This window comes from Physeter macrocephalus, chromosome 4 (genome assembly GCF_002837175.3).
Source record: "Physeter macrocephalus isolate SW-GA chromosome 4, ASM283717v5, whole genome shotgun sequence".
In the NCBI taxonomy this organism is placed as follows: domain Eukaryota; kingdom Metazoa; phylum Chordata; class Mammalia; order Artiodactyla; family Physeteridae; genus Physeter; species Physeter macrocephalus.
Window position 1 is genome coordinate 1,273,151 of NC_041217.1, and position 13,769 is coordinate 1,286,919.

General features: G+C 62.8%; 2 protein-coding genes across 6 annotated transcripts in view; both read right to left on the reverse strand.

Moving 5' to 3' along the window:
• Positions 1 to 13,769, reverse strand: part of IGFN1 (immunoglobulin like and fibronectin type III domain containing 1) — a 36,530-nt gene that overhangs the window by 3,573 nt on the left and 19,188 nt on the right. Inside the window, exons 13-14 of the mRNA XM_055083850.1 lie at positions 11,679 to 11,874; positions 10,688 to 10,996 (exon numbers count right to left, since the gene is read on the reverse strand). Of these exons, the coding sequence (XP_054939825.1) occupies positions 10,688 to 10,996; positions 11,679 to 11,874 (505 nt within the window). The remainder of the gene's footprint in view (positions 1 to 10,687; positions 10,997 to 11,678; positions 11,875 to 13,769) is intronic.
• LOC129392040 (immunoglobulin-like and fibronectin type III domain-containing protein 1) lies at positions 3,738 to 10,569 on the reverse strand. Of its 5 annotated transcripts, none has more exons than XM_055084001.1 (6): positions 10,528 to 10,569; positions 9,482 to 9,610; positions 7,882 to 8,184; positions 6,758 to 6,846; positions 5,199 to 5,394; positions 3,738 to 4,515 (listed from the first exon to the last, which is right to left on the reverse strand). In XM_055084001.1, the coding sequence occupies exons 2-6, from the start codon at positions 9,483 to 9,485 to the stop codon at positions 3,896 to 3,898; spliced, it is 1,212 nt and encodes a 403-aa protein (XP_054939976.1). In that variant the 5' UTR covers positions 9,486 to 9,610; positions 10,528 to 10,569; the 3' UTR covers positions 3,738 to 3,895. The 5 variants fall into 5 exon arrangements, with proteins under 5 accessions (XP_054939976.1, XP_054939977.1, XP_054939978.1 ...); XM_055084002.1 differs by lacking the exon at positions 10,528 to 10,569 and adding an exon at positions 9,860 to 9,949 and having other exon boundaries at positions 9,482 to 9,605; XM_055084003.1 differs by lacking the exon at positions 10,528 to 10,569 and adding an exon at positions 9,752 to 9,852 and having other exon boundaries at positions 9,482 to 9,605.

Here is a 13,769-nt window from a genome sequence, read left to right on the forward strand (position 1 = left end):
CTGGGACACAGAGGAAGGAGGGGTGAGGGGAGTTTTGTGGAAGCGATGGCTTTGAGCTGGGCTGAAGTGTAAGGGTGAGAGGAGCATCCGGGTAGAGCCACGGTGGGAGCAGGGGTGGGGCGAAAGCAGAGGAGGCTGCAAAGGGGGGGGGGGTTGCAAACACGTTAAGGGCCCTGCACAGCACACCCGTACAGACACCTGCGTCTCATTCTGTGAGCCGCGAACTGCTGTTATAAGGCTTAACCAGGAATTAGATCTGGATTCACGGGGCTGGGGGAGCGAGGGCGGTTGGAAGTGGGGAGGACCCGTGGGAGGGGGGTGCTGACCACCCTGGTGCCCAGGCTGGGGTGCCAAGGGGGGGTATGACCTGGGGGTCCCTGCAATGGTCCAGGAGGGAGAGTATGGTGGCCTGACCCTGCCCAGGGTGGGGGGACCGGTCCAGCTGCCTGATGGCTGCACCACCAACTCCCATGAGACCCTCAGCTCTGGGCGTCAGAGGCACCTGGGGGTGCAACAGTGACCTACCTCACAGGCTGTCTGGGGGCCCAAGACGTTAACGATACGAACAGGGCCCGACACACAGCAAACACTTGGTGTGTCTTAAGTACTGTTGTCATCATTACCATCGTCATGATTATGGTCTAACAGTTAAGAACATGTAATTTAGAGTTAGATCTGACCCCGCCACCTGTGAGTTTCCCACGCAGAAAATGGTGATTTTAACAACAACAACAACAACAACAGTAATAATACATACCGGGTACTTGCCATGTGCCCAGCACTATTTATGTGCTTTCAGTATTAATTCCCTGAATCCTCAGAACAGCCCTTCGAGATAAGTTACTATTAATACCTTCTCTTGACAGATGAGGACGTCGGAACACAGCGAGGTTAAGATATGTGTCCAAAGTCAAAGAGCTAGTGAGCCATGAGGTCAGAATTTGAATCCAGGCACCTGTGCTCCTAACCACACTGGCTGCTGTACTACACGTACAAACACAGGCTACGTACTCTCACAACAGACACTCTGAAGTCAAGGGGCATCACCCCACTGCAGGGCACCCTTCCCAGACTAAGGAGGTGGAGAAGTGGGTGAGGGGAGGGGACGGGCCGCGGGTTTAGAGGTGCAGTACCGAAAGCCACCACCAGAGGGCGTCGTGGACAGGAGCAGAGTGGCCAACCCAGCTTCCAGGGGAGGGCTGTCCCTGCCAGGAGGACCCTCCCCTCCCCTCCCCTCCCCTTCTCTATGCGGCCTGATTTCCAGCACAAGCGCAGGTCCCTGACTAGGGGCCAGAAAGGAACCGGGAAGAAAGGAGGCCCACAGGGCTGTGGCTGCCTGCTGCAGCCCACTAGATGTGCTCACCTCAAAGCGGACAGGCACACGAACCGTGTCCCCAGCTCTGACCGTCAGCGAGTCCTTCGTGCTGGCGTCCATGAGGAACTTGGGACAGACTGGAACACACGGGGTGGCCTGTCACCTCCCTCTGCATCTGGGCCCCAGCCCTGGTCACCAACCAGGCAGGGCTGCAGGGGGACTAGGCGCTAGGCCAGCCCCGTGATGCTGAAACCCCACTGGACATCGGACAGGGGGCCCTGCAGGAACTGGAGAGGGGGCTGGAGGGGAGTCCGGGGGGGAGCGGCAGGGCTGGGGGAGGGGGGAGGGGGATGGGGGCTGAGAAAGGGAAGCCGTCAGGGGCAGCCTTAGGGTCAGGCTGGAACGGAGGGGGATGGTGAGAAACTAGCCCAACTCTTGTATTTTGCAGATGAAACAACTACCCATCTGAGGCAGGAAGTGGCCCCAGAGCCCGGGATTTGGGGCAGAGCCAGGACGGGCTCTGGGTTCTGGCCAAAGACTCAGGGTGATTTTCTTTGTACGCCTCCCTTATCATCACAAGGACAGCTGGGGTCTGTTGGGATGGCCCAGTGTCAGCTTGGGCCAAAGACAGGTCAGCTGCTCCAGCAGTTAACGCCCCCGGGGAAAAAGTTAGACAGTCCACCTTCCGGTAACAGGGATGCGGGCATCTTCTGCACTGACGTGAACTCGGGAGCTGAGGGGCAGCCGGCCTTCTCAGGCCACGCTGGGGAGGCAGCAAAGAATTCTGGAGCGAGCCTGGGCTTTGGGGTCAGTCACCTGGCTTCCCCCCGGCCTCTGCTGCCTACCAGTGGTAAGGCCCGGGGCAGTGTACCGCTGACCTCAGTTTCCTTATCTGTAAATTGGGGATAGTATTGACCTTGTAGGATTTTCATGGGTTACAATGAAAATGCGTTTCTGAAAGGGCCTGCCTAGCCCGGTGCCCTGCTCTTACTAGGCGCCCAATACGTGACACTTCACTAAGATGGGGTTGTGGGGGGGGCGGTCCTGGCTCAGCTAGCGCATAGGTGCGACTCAGAGGCCCTCCCCAGGAAGGGCCTGGGCTGGAGGAGGGAGGTGGGCTCACCGCTGACGGGCACGGCTTGCACCACCGTGTCCAGGGCAGTGGGCGGGCCTCGGCCCCCCTCATTCACGGCTGTCACCCGCACGAAGTAGCCCTCCCGAGGCCGCAGCCCCTTGACCGTGTAGGCAGCGCCCGGCACGGTGCCGGCGTGGCACGGACTCCACCGCAGGCTGGCTGAGTCGCCCAGCTCTGCCACGTAGCCCAGAGCTCCGTCCCCGTCCTGAGGGTCCGGTGGGGCCCAGCTCAGCGTGACGCCAGCGTGCAACGTGTCCGTGACCTGGAGATCCCTCGCGGGCCCGGGGGGTCCTGGCCGGGCACCGCGGGGGGTCAGGAGCGGCCTCACCTCTCCTGAGGGAGGCCCCTCGGGGGCCACTCACTGGCTTTCCATGGACGGCTGGGGATTGCTTTCGCTTAGGGGCCCGCCTCCAGGCTTTGCTGAAGCGCCTGCCTGGACCCGAACGCTTACTCTGCCCCGGACTCTTCCTCAGTCTGCACCACCCATCCCAGCTCGCCTCCTCCGGGAAGCCTCCCCCGACCCCTTCCACCCACTCGCCAACCTGCCAACCCCCTTCCCCGAACTGTCCTTCCATAATTCCCCCAATCTGCTGCTTTCATCGATGAGTCCTTAGGTTCCAACATCCCTGAAGACTAGAATTCTCTTCCTGTTGTGAGCATTAAGCTCCTAGTCAAGACCGCCTTGGGTACTTAGTCCATACTTTGTGCTCTTTACCCGTACCATGGGAACAATAACGGCACAGGCCCACCCACCCACGAGGGTTTCAGAACAAAGGTGTGAGGTATGTAAAGGGCCCTGTAGGCGGCACGGCGGTCCAGGGCTCTGGCCTTCAAACCTGGGGAGCCGCCTGGGGGCGATTGCTGGGCACCCAGCCGCCCCGACTCCCTGTGCGTCTCCGGGCCCCGGCGGACACGGAAGGACGCCCCTGGCCGGTCCACAAGGGCCAGGAACGTGCTGCGCCCCCCCAAGGCTGTCACCAGCGGGCTCGTGAGGGCAAGAGCCCAGGAGAGGTGCACAGAGCAGCTGTAGGCCACGGAGGGGTGCTTTGACAGGTGGTTCGTGGAAAAGCTATTCTCTGCTTGAATTTGGGAAATTCGGATCAAGCAGAGCAGGGCAGCTTTCTCTTCTGTAGGGCTTGGAAACGGCCTAGGCTGCCTGTCGTGGACACGCGGACCACAGGTAATGCTGCCCTGGACCAGAAGCGTCCCAAGGATGCACCTGGCTGCTGACGCAATGCCAGCCCCCGGCAGGTGACGATGAGCAGGTGCTCGCCGGATGGATTTTTTTTTTTTTTCTGTACTACAAGCTAACACACACTCAGTGTGGACAAATTGGAACATACAAGAAATCGAAAGGAGAAGGAATAAAAACCAAGCACAACCAATTACCTACCGATGACCGCAGCTAGCATTTTGGTGTGGAACCTTTCAGACATTTTTCTACTTTAGAAACTCGTGAAAGCGAGAAAACGAGCATCTGATTTTATGGCCTGCCTTTTCTGGCAACCGCTTTGAAGGTTCGCATCTATTTGACTGTAAAAGACTCTGTTTTCGGAGAAGCACTGGTCTCTGTCTACCTTGTCGCCTGCCACCGACTTGAGAGGCCACCAAGATGCGCAGCCAGCCCCGGCTCCTCGCGCTCTCCCCGTGGAAGAAGCGGGAGCCACCCCGAACGGGAGACGCGTGGGAAGGGCGGTGGCCCGGCGCGTCCGCGCCCTCGCAGCCTCCGGCCCGCCGCTCTCCGCGCGGAGCTCACCTGGCGGCTGCCGCGGGACGACCCAGGGCTGGCGCGTGTCCGAGGGCTCGCTGGCGCCCAGCTCGTTCTCGGCCACCACGCGGAAGCGGTACTCGTGGCCCGGGAGGACGCCCACCAGGGTGAAGCGGCAGGTGTGCAGGCGCTCGGCCGCGGGGCGCCAGGGCGCGCGCGCCGAGGAGCGCGTCAGCAGCGTGTAGTGCAGCGGGGCGGCCCTCCCGTCGGCCTCGTCCGGGGACGGCGCCCACTCGACGATCACCGAGCCCAGCGTGCCCTCCCGCAGCAGGATGGGCCCCGGGGCCCGTGGGCGCGCTGCGGAGACAGAGGGGTCAGGCGGGAGCGGAAGCGCTCCGCCTGGCCCTGCCCAGGGCCCTGAGTCTTTCCAGGTCCCCAAGTCCTGCCCGTGGTCCCCACTCCTTCCAGGGCCCTGGAGACACGGTCTCGCCAGGCAGGGCGCTGGAGCCAGAGAGAACTGGGCCAGCTCTGCAGTCACTGCTAGAGGGTGGGAAACGTCCAAAAGGACTCATTTGAATTCACGGTGTCTTGTAAGTAAAATGGCACAGGAACAGAATGGGGGCTTCCGTAAGAGCAAGTTGCAGAGCTCCCCACTGTTAGTTTTCCATCATTTCTGTGTTTCAGAAACCCCTCCGGGGCTGGGGCTGGGGGAGACCACCTTTACCCCGGGGAGGACCACAGACAATTCTGGCCACCGCCCTTTGGGGTGATGTGATGGTGGTGACTGTCTCCGCTCACGGACCCGAAACGAGGGACCACAGAGGTCCGGGGAGGGCTGTGCTCAACTGTCCCCAACCCCCCCGGAGAGAAGGACAGTGACACCCGCCCTCCCCGGCCCCTCCTCCTCTCTCCCTTCGGGCGCATAAGAAGGGTCAGGGTGTGGTCACGGGCACACCCAGGCGGGTGGAATCCCGCAGACCTGTGACCAGGCCCTGGGGAGCGGCCCAGCCGCCTCCCGCCCCAGCCCGGGCCTGCCTCACCTGCCACCCTGAGGCGGAAGCTATGGGTGGCCTCCTCCCCCCGCGGACTCCTCAGCACCACAGTGTAGAGGCCGCTGTCAGCGAGGCTGGCCGCGGGGACCAGGAGCTGGGTGAGGCCATCCTTGACGGAGGTCACACTTCTCTTAGGCAAGGGCAAGCCATCCTTTAGCCAGGCCACGTCCGGCACGGAGGCGGCCTGGGACACAGAGGAAGGAGGGGTGAGGGGAGTTTTGTGGAAGCGATGGCTTTGAGCTGGGCTGAAGTGTAAGGGTGAGAGGAGCATCCGGGTAGAGCCACGGTGGGAGCAGGGGTGGGGCGAAAGCGGAGGAGGCTGCAAAGGGGGGGGGGGTTGCAAACACGTTAAGGGCCCTGCACAGCACACCCGTACAGACACCTGCGTCTCATTCTGTGAGCCGCGAACTGCTGTTATAAGGCTTAACCAGGAATTAGATCTGGATTCACGGGGCTGGGGGAGCGAGGGCGGTTGGAAGTGGGGAGGACCCGTGGGAGGGGGGTGCTGACCACCCTGGTGCCCAGGCTGGGGTGCCAAGGGGGGGTATGACCTGGGGGTCCCTGCAATGGTCCAGGAGGGAGAGTATGGTGGCCTGACCCTGCCCAGGGTGGGGGGACCGGTCCAGCTGCCTGATGGCTGCACCACCAACTCCCATGAGACCCTCAGCTCTGGGCGTCAGAGGCACCTGGGGGTGCAACAGTGACCTACCTCACAGGCTGTCTGGGGGCCCAAGACGTTAACGATACGAACAGGGCCCGACACACAGCAAACACTTGGTGTGTCTTAAGTACTGTTGTCATCATTACCATCGTCATGATTATGGTCTAACAGTTAAGAACATGTAATTTAGAGTTAGATCTGACCCCGCCACCTGTGAGTTTCCCACGCAGAAAATGGTGATTTTAACAACAACAACAACAACAACAGTAATAATACATACCGGGTACTTGCCATGTGCCCAGCACTATTTATGTGCTTTCAGTATTAATTCCCTGAATCCTCAGAACAGCCCTTCGAGATAAGTTACTATTAATACCTTCTCTTGACAGATGAGGACGTCGGAACACAGCGAGGTTAAGATATGTGTCCAAAGTCAAAGAGCTAGTGAGCCATGAGGTCAGAATTTGAATCCAGGCACCTGTGCTCCTAACCACACTGGCTGCTGTACTACACGTACAAACACAGGCTACGTACTCTCACAACAGACACTCTGAAGTCAAGGGGCATCACCCCACTGCAGGGCACCCTTCCCAGACTAAGGAGGTGGAGAAGTGGGTGAGGGGAGGGGACGGGCCGCGGGTTTAGAGGTGCAGTACCGAAAGCCACCACCAGAGGGCGTCGTGGACAGGAGCAGAGTGGCCAACCCAGCTTCCAGGGGAGGGCTGTCCCTGCCAGGAGGACCCTCCCCTCCCCTCCCCTCCCCTTCTCTATGCGGCCTGATTTCCAGCACAAGCGCAGGTCCCTGACTAGGGGCCAGAAAGGAACCGGGAAGAAAGGAGGCCCACAGGGCTGTGGCTGCCTGCTGCAGCCCACTAGATGTGCTCACCTCAAAGCGGACAGGCACACGAACCGTGTCCCCAGCTCTGACCGTCAGCGAGTCCTTCGTGCTGGCGTCCATGAGGAACTTGGGACAGACTGGAACACACGGGGTGGCCTGTCACCTCCCTCTGCATCTGGGCCCCAGCCCTGGTCACCAACCAGGCAGGGCTGCAGGGGGACTAGGCGCTAGGCCAGCCCCGTGATGCTGAAACCCCACTGGACATCGGACAGGGGGCCCTGCAGGAACTGGAGAGGGGGCTGGAGGGGAGCCATCGAACAGGGGGCCCTGCAGGAACGGGGGAGGGGGCTGGAGGGGAGTCCGGGGGGGAGCCGCAGGGCTGGGGGAGGGGGGAGGGGGATGGGGGCTGAGAAAGGGAAGCCGTCAGGGGCAGCCTTAGGGTCAGGCTGGAACGGAGGGGGATGGTGAGAAACTAGCCCAACTCTTGTATTTTGCAGATGAAACAACTACCCATCTGAGGCAGGAAGTGGCCCCAGAGCCCGGGATTTGGGGCAGAGCCAGGACGGGCTCTGGGTTCTGGCCAAAGACTCAGGGTGATTTTCTTTGTACGCCTCCCTTATCATCACAAGGACAGCTGGGGTCTGTTGGGATGGCCCAGTGTCAGCTTGGGCCAAAGACAGGTCAGCTGCTCCAGCAGTTAACGCCCCCGGGGAAAAAGTTAGACAGTCCACCTTCCGGTAACAGGGATGCGGGCATCTTCTGCACTGACGTGAACTCGGGAGCTGAGGGGCAGCCGGCCTTCTCAGGCCACGCTGGGGAGGCAGCAAAGAATTCTGGAGCGAGCCTGGGCTTTGGGGTCAGTCACCTGGCTTCCCCCCGGGCTCTGCTGCCTACCAGTGGTAAGGCCCGGGGCAGTGTACCGCTGACCTCAGTTTCCTTATCTGTAAATTGGGGATAGTATTGACCTTGTAGGATTTTCATGGGTTACAATGAAAATGCGTTTCTGAAAGGGCCTGCCTAGCCCGGTGCCCTGCTCTTACTAGGCGCCCAATACGTGACACTTCACTAAGATGGGGTTGTGGGGGGGGCGGTCCTGGCTCAGCTAGCGCATAGGTGCGACTCAGAGGCCCTCCCCAGGAAGGGCCTGGGCTGGAGGAGGGAGGTGGGCTCACCGCTGACGGGCACGGCTTGCACCACCGTGTCCAGGGCAGTGGGCGGGCCTCGGCCCCCCTCATTCACGGCTGTCACCCGCACGAAGTAGCCCTCCCGAGGCCGCAGCCCCTTGACCGTGTAGGCAGCGCCCGGCACGGTGCCGGCGTGGCACGGACTCCACCGCAGGCTGGCTGAGTCGCCCAGCTCTGCCACGTAGCCCAGAGCTCCGTCCCCGTCCTGAGGGTCCGGTGGGGCCCAGCTCAGCGTGACGCCAGCGTGCAACGTGTCCGTGACCTGGAGATCCCTCGCGGGCCCGGGGGGTCCTGGCCGGGCACCGCGGGGGGTCAGGAGCGGCCTCACCTCTCCTGAGGGAGGCCCCTCGGGGGCCACTCACTGGCTTTCCATGGACGGCTGGGGATTGCTTTCGCTTAGGGGCCCGCCTCCAGGCTTTGCTGAAGCGCCTGCCTGGACCCGAACGCTTACTCTGCCCCGGACTCTTCCTCAGTCTGCACCACCCATCCCAGCTCGCCTCCTCCGGGAAGCCTCCCCCGACCCCTTCCACCCACTCGCCAACCTGCCAACCCCCTTCCCCGAACTGTCCTTCCATAATTCCCCCAATCTGCTGCTTTCATCGATGAGTCCTTAGGTTCCAACATCCCTGAAGACTAGAATTCTCTTCCTGTTGTGAGCATTAAGCTCCTAGTCAAGACCGCCTTGGGTACTTAGTCCATACTTTGTGCTCTTTACCCGTACCATGGGAACAATAACGGCACAGGCCCACCCACCCACGAGGGTTTCAGAACAAAGGTGTGAGGTATGTAAAGGGCCCTGTAGGCGGCACGGCGGTCCAGGGCTCTGGCCTTCAAACCTGGGGAGCCGCCTGGGGGCGATTGCTGGGCACCCAGCCGCCCCGACTCCCTGTGCGTCTCCGGGCCCCGGCGGACACGGAAGGACGCCCCTGGCCGGTCCACAAGGGCCAGGAACGTGCTGCGCCCCCCCAAGGCTGTCACCAGCGGGCTCGTGAGGGCAAGAGCCCAGGAGAGGTGCACAGAGCAGCTGTAGGCCACGGAGGGGTGCTTTGACAGGTGGTTCGTGGAAAAGCTATTCTCTGCTTGAATTTGGGAAATTCGGATCAAGCAGAGCAGGGCAGCTTTCTCTTCTGTAGGGCTTGGAAACGGCCTAGGCTGCCTGTCGTGGACACGCGGACCACAGGTAATGCTGCCCTGGACCAGAAGCGTCCCAAGGATGCACCTGGCTGCTGACGCAATGCCAGCCCCCGGCAGGTGACGATGAGCAGGTGCTCGCCGGATGGAGAATGGACGGTGAGGCTCCCCCGTGACCACCCCCTCCCTGTAGGGATGGTGCCCCCTCACCGGGGGCAGTGGATGCTTACAGGATGGGACCAAGCGAGTGGGCCGACCTGGGGAAGGACTCTTCCAGTCCCCGTCTCCGGCTCCTGGGCCTGTCTGGTCTCAGTGTGGGGCCTTAAGCCTCCAGGGGCCCCTAGTTTTGCCTCTCCCTCAGGGCCTTTCGACCTTTATCCCGCAGCCATCCTGATGTCTCCTCCGGGACCGCCCATGCCACTGCCACCACCCTCCCCCGGGTTGGCACCCCGCTTACTCATGGGGTCCCGAGCAAAGACGGCATCCGATGGGGGCCCAGGCTCCCCGGGGCCAGAGGGGGCCACGGCTGTGACCCGGAACTCGTACTGACAGCCCTGCCTCAGGTCCGGCACCGTCCACTTCTTCTCTGTGGGAAGCCCACCGCGTCAGTCCCGCCTGATGGGGCCGGGCGATGCCTGGACGAGCCCAGCCTGGCCCTACACCTCCCCGCCCCCCAGCCCCCAGCCAAACGCGCCGGGAGGCGAACCACCACCAGTGAGACCCTCACACGAAAGTGATCGATCTGGCTTGACGCTGCCACAGCGCGCCTCGGGCCGGGGGGCGCCGGGGAGGCTCTGGAGGCCAGGACGATGCAGACCACCGCCAGGCTGCTCACCGGGCATCGGCTGCCGGTTCACGGCCACCCAGGGGCTCCGTCCCTTCTCGCGCTGCTCGATCAGGTAGCCCGGGACGTGGGCGCTGCCCGGGCCCCGAGGTGCCGTCCGTGACAGAGTGACGCTTCGGCCGGAGGCCGACAGGATGGCTGGCGGGGGCGGAGGCCCGGGCAGAACTGGGGGCAGAGAGGGTGCTGGTCCGTCAGGGGCTGGGAGAGGCGCCAGCTCCCGGGGGTCCTGGTGGAGGAGCGGGCGCCTGGGGCCAGCCACGCGCTCTCCCTTCTTTGGGGGGTCGGGGGTCTGAGCCAGCCTGAAGCATGGGGGCAAGAGTGACGGAAATAGGGAAACTTGTGGCCTGGGCACTAGAGCCGACCCTGGGGCCCCTCGGCCCTGACGCCCTGGGAGACGCTCCAGATGGAGGGCGAGGCCAGTCCGTCCCCGGGCCCTGAGACGGCGGCTCTGCCGGCCCACCCCCGGTCCCACACAGAGCCGCAGCTGGAGAAGACCCCCCACATCCTGCTCGCTGCTCTGGCCGCCAGGCCCCAGAGAAGCTGGGGTGAGGCTCTCGAAGGGCCTCGAGAGCCCCGGGGTGCTGGCCGGTGGCCCCCGGTCTCCGGGCACGCTGGGGAGCCCGGCACGTCCCCTCCCTGGCCCCGGGCTGTCCTCTCACCCTCGGGAGCCACCAGCACCTCGCCGGACTCCAGGGCCTCCCCGGGCCCCTCCGCAAGAAGCGGGAGCCACCCCGAACGGGAGACGCGTGGGAAGGGCGGTGGCCCGGCGCGTCCGCGCCCTCGCAGCCTCCGGCCCGCCGCTCTCCGCGCGGAGCTCACCTGGCGGCTGCCGCGGGACGACCCAGGGCTGGCGCGTGTCCGAGGGCTCGCTGGCGCCCAGCTCGTTCTCGGCCACCACGCGGAAGCGGTACTCGTGGCCCGGGAGGACGCCCACCAGGGTGAAGCGGCAGGTGTGCAGGCGCTCGGCCGCGGGGCGCCAGGGCGCGCGCGCCGAGGAGCGCGTCAGCAGCGTGTAGTGCAGCGGGGCGGCCCTCCCGTCGGCCTCGTCCGGGGACGGCGCCCACTCGACGATCACCGAGCCCAGCGTGCCCTCCCGCAGCAGGATGGGCCCCGGGGCCCGTGGGCGCGCTGCGGAGACAGAGGGGTCAGGCGGGAGCGGAAGCGCTCCGCCTGGCCCTGCCCAGGGCCCTGAGTCTTTCCAGGTCCCCAAGTCCTGCCCGTGGTCCCCACTCCTTCCAGGGCCCTGGAGACACGGTCTCGCCAGGCAGGGCGCTGGAGCCAGAGAGAACTGGGCCAGCTCTGCAGTCACTGCTAGAGGGTGGGAAACGTCCAAAAGGACTCATTTGAATTCACGGTGTCTTGTAAGTAAAATGGCACAGGAACAGAATGGGGGCTTCCGTAAGAGCAAGTTGCAGAGCTCCCCACTGTTAGTTTTCCATCATTTCTGTGTTTCAGAAACCCCTCCGGGGCTGGGGCTGGGGGAGACCACCTTTACCCCGGGGAGGACCACAGACAATTCTGGCCACCGCCCTTTGGGGTGATGTGATGGTGGTGACTGTCTCCGCTCACGGACCCGAAACGAGGGACCACAGAGGTCCGGGGAGGGCTGTGCTCAACTGTCCCCAACCCCCCGGAGAGAAGGACAGTGACACCCGCCCTCCCCGGCCCCTCCTCCTCTCTCCCTTCGGGCGCATAAGAAGGGTCAGGGTGTGGTCACGGGCACACCCAGGCGGGTGGAATCCCGCAGACCTGTGACCAGGCCCTGGGGAGCGGCCCAGCCGCCTCCCGCCCCAGCCCGGGCCTGCCTCACCTGCCACCCTGAGGCGGAAGCTATGGGTGGCCTCCTCCCCCCGCGGACTCCTCAGCACCACAGTGTAGAGGCCGCTGTCAGCGAGGCTGGCCGCGGGGACCAGGAGCTGGGTGAGGCCATCCTTGACGGAGGTCACACTTCTCTTAGGCAAGGGCAAGCCATCCTTTAGCCAGGCCACGTCCGGCACGGAGGCGGCCTGGGACACAGAGGAAGGAGGGGTGAGGGGAGTTTTGTGGAAGCGATGGCTTTGAGCTGGGCTGAAGTGTAAGGGTGAGAGGAGCATCCGGGTAGAGCCACGGTGGGAGCAGGGGTGGGGCGAAAGCGGAGGAGGCTGCAAAGGGGGGGGGGGTTGCAAACACGTTAAGGGCCCTGCACAGCACACCCGTACAGACACCTGCGTCTCATTCTGTGAGCCGCGAACTGCTGTTATAAGGCTTAACCAGGAATTAGATCTGGATTCACGGGGCTGGGGGAGCGAGGGCGGTTGGAAGTGGGGAGGACCCGTGGGAGGGGGGTGCTGACCACCCTGGTGCCCAGGCTGGGGTGCCAAGGGGGGGTATGACCTGGGGGTCCCTGCAATGGTCCAGGAGGGAGAGTATGGTGGCCTGACCCTGCCCAGGGTGGGGGGACCGGTCCAGCTGCCTGATGGCTGCACCACCAACTCCCATGAGACCCTCAGCTCTGGGCGTCAGAGGCACCTGGGGGTGCAACAGTGACCTACCTCACAGGCTGTCTGGGGGCCCAAGACGTTAACGATACGAACAGGGCCCGACACACAGCAAACACTTGGTGTGTCTTAAGTACTGTTGTCATCATTACCATCGTCATGATTATGGTCTAACAGTTAAGAACATGTAATTTAGAGTTAGATCTGACCCCGCCACCTGTGAGTTTCCCACGCAGAAAATGGTGATTTTAACAACAACAACAACAACAACAGTAATAATACATACCGGGTACTTGCCATGTGCCCAGCACTATTTATGTGCTTTCAGTATTAATTCCCTGAATCCTCAGAACAGCCCTTCGAGATAAGTTACTATTAATACCTTCTCTTGACAGATGAGGACGTCGGAACACAGCGAGGTTAAGATATGTGTCCAAAGTCAAAGAGCTAGTGAGCCATGAGGTCAGAATTTGAATCCAGGCACCTGTGCTCCTAACCACACTGGCTGCTGTACTACACGTACAAACACAGGCTACGTACTCTCACAACAGACACTCTGAAGTCAAGGGGCATCACCCCACTGCAGGGCACCCTTCCCAGACTAAGGAGGTGGAGAAGTGGGTGAGGGGAGGGGACGGGCCGCGGGTTTAGAGGTGCAGTACCGAAAGCCACCACCAGAGGGCGTCGTGGACAGGAGCAGAGTGGCCAACCCAGCTTCCAGGGGAGGGCTGTCCCTGCCAGGAGGACCCTCCCCTCCCCTCCCCTCCCCTTCTCTATGCGGCCTGATTTCCAGCACAAGCGCAGGTCCCTGACTAGGGGCCAGAAAGGAACCGGGAAGAAAGGAGGCCCACAGGGCTGTGGCTGCCTGCTGCAGCCCACTAGATGTGCTCACCTCAAAGCGGACAGGCACACGAACCGTGTCCCCAGCTCTGACCGTCAGCGAGTCCTTCGTGCTGGCGTCCATGAGGAACTTGGGACAGACTGGAACACACGGGGTGGCCTGTCACCTCCCTCTGCATCTGGGCCCCAGCCCTGGTCACCAACCAGGCAGGGCTGCAGGGGGACTAGGCGCTAGGCCAGCCCCGTGATGCTGAAACCCCACTGGACATCGGACAGGGGGCCCTGCCATCGAACAGGGGGCCCTGCAGGAACGGGGGAGGGGGCTGGAGGGGAGTCCGGGGGGGAGCCGCAGGGCTGGGGGAGGGGGGAGGGGGATGGGGGCTGAGAAAGGGAAGCCGTCAGGGGCAGCCTTAGGGTCAGGCTGGAACGGAGGGGGATGGTGAGAAACTAGCCCAACTCTTGTATTTTGCAGATGAAACAACTACCCATCTGAGGCAGGAAGTGGCCCCAGAGCCCGGGATTTGGGGCAGAGCCAGGACGGGCTCTGGGTTCTGGCCAAAGACTCAGGGTGATTTTCTTTGTAC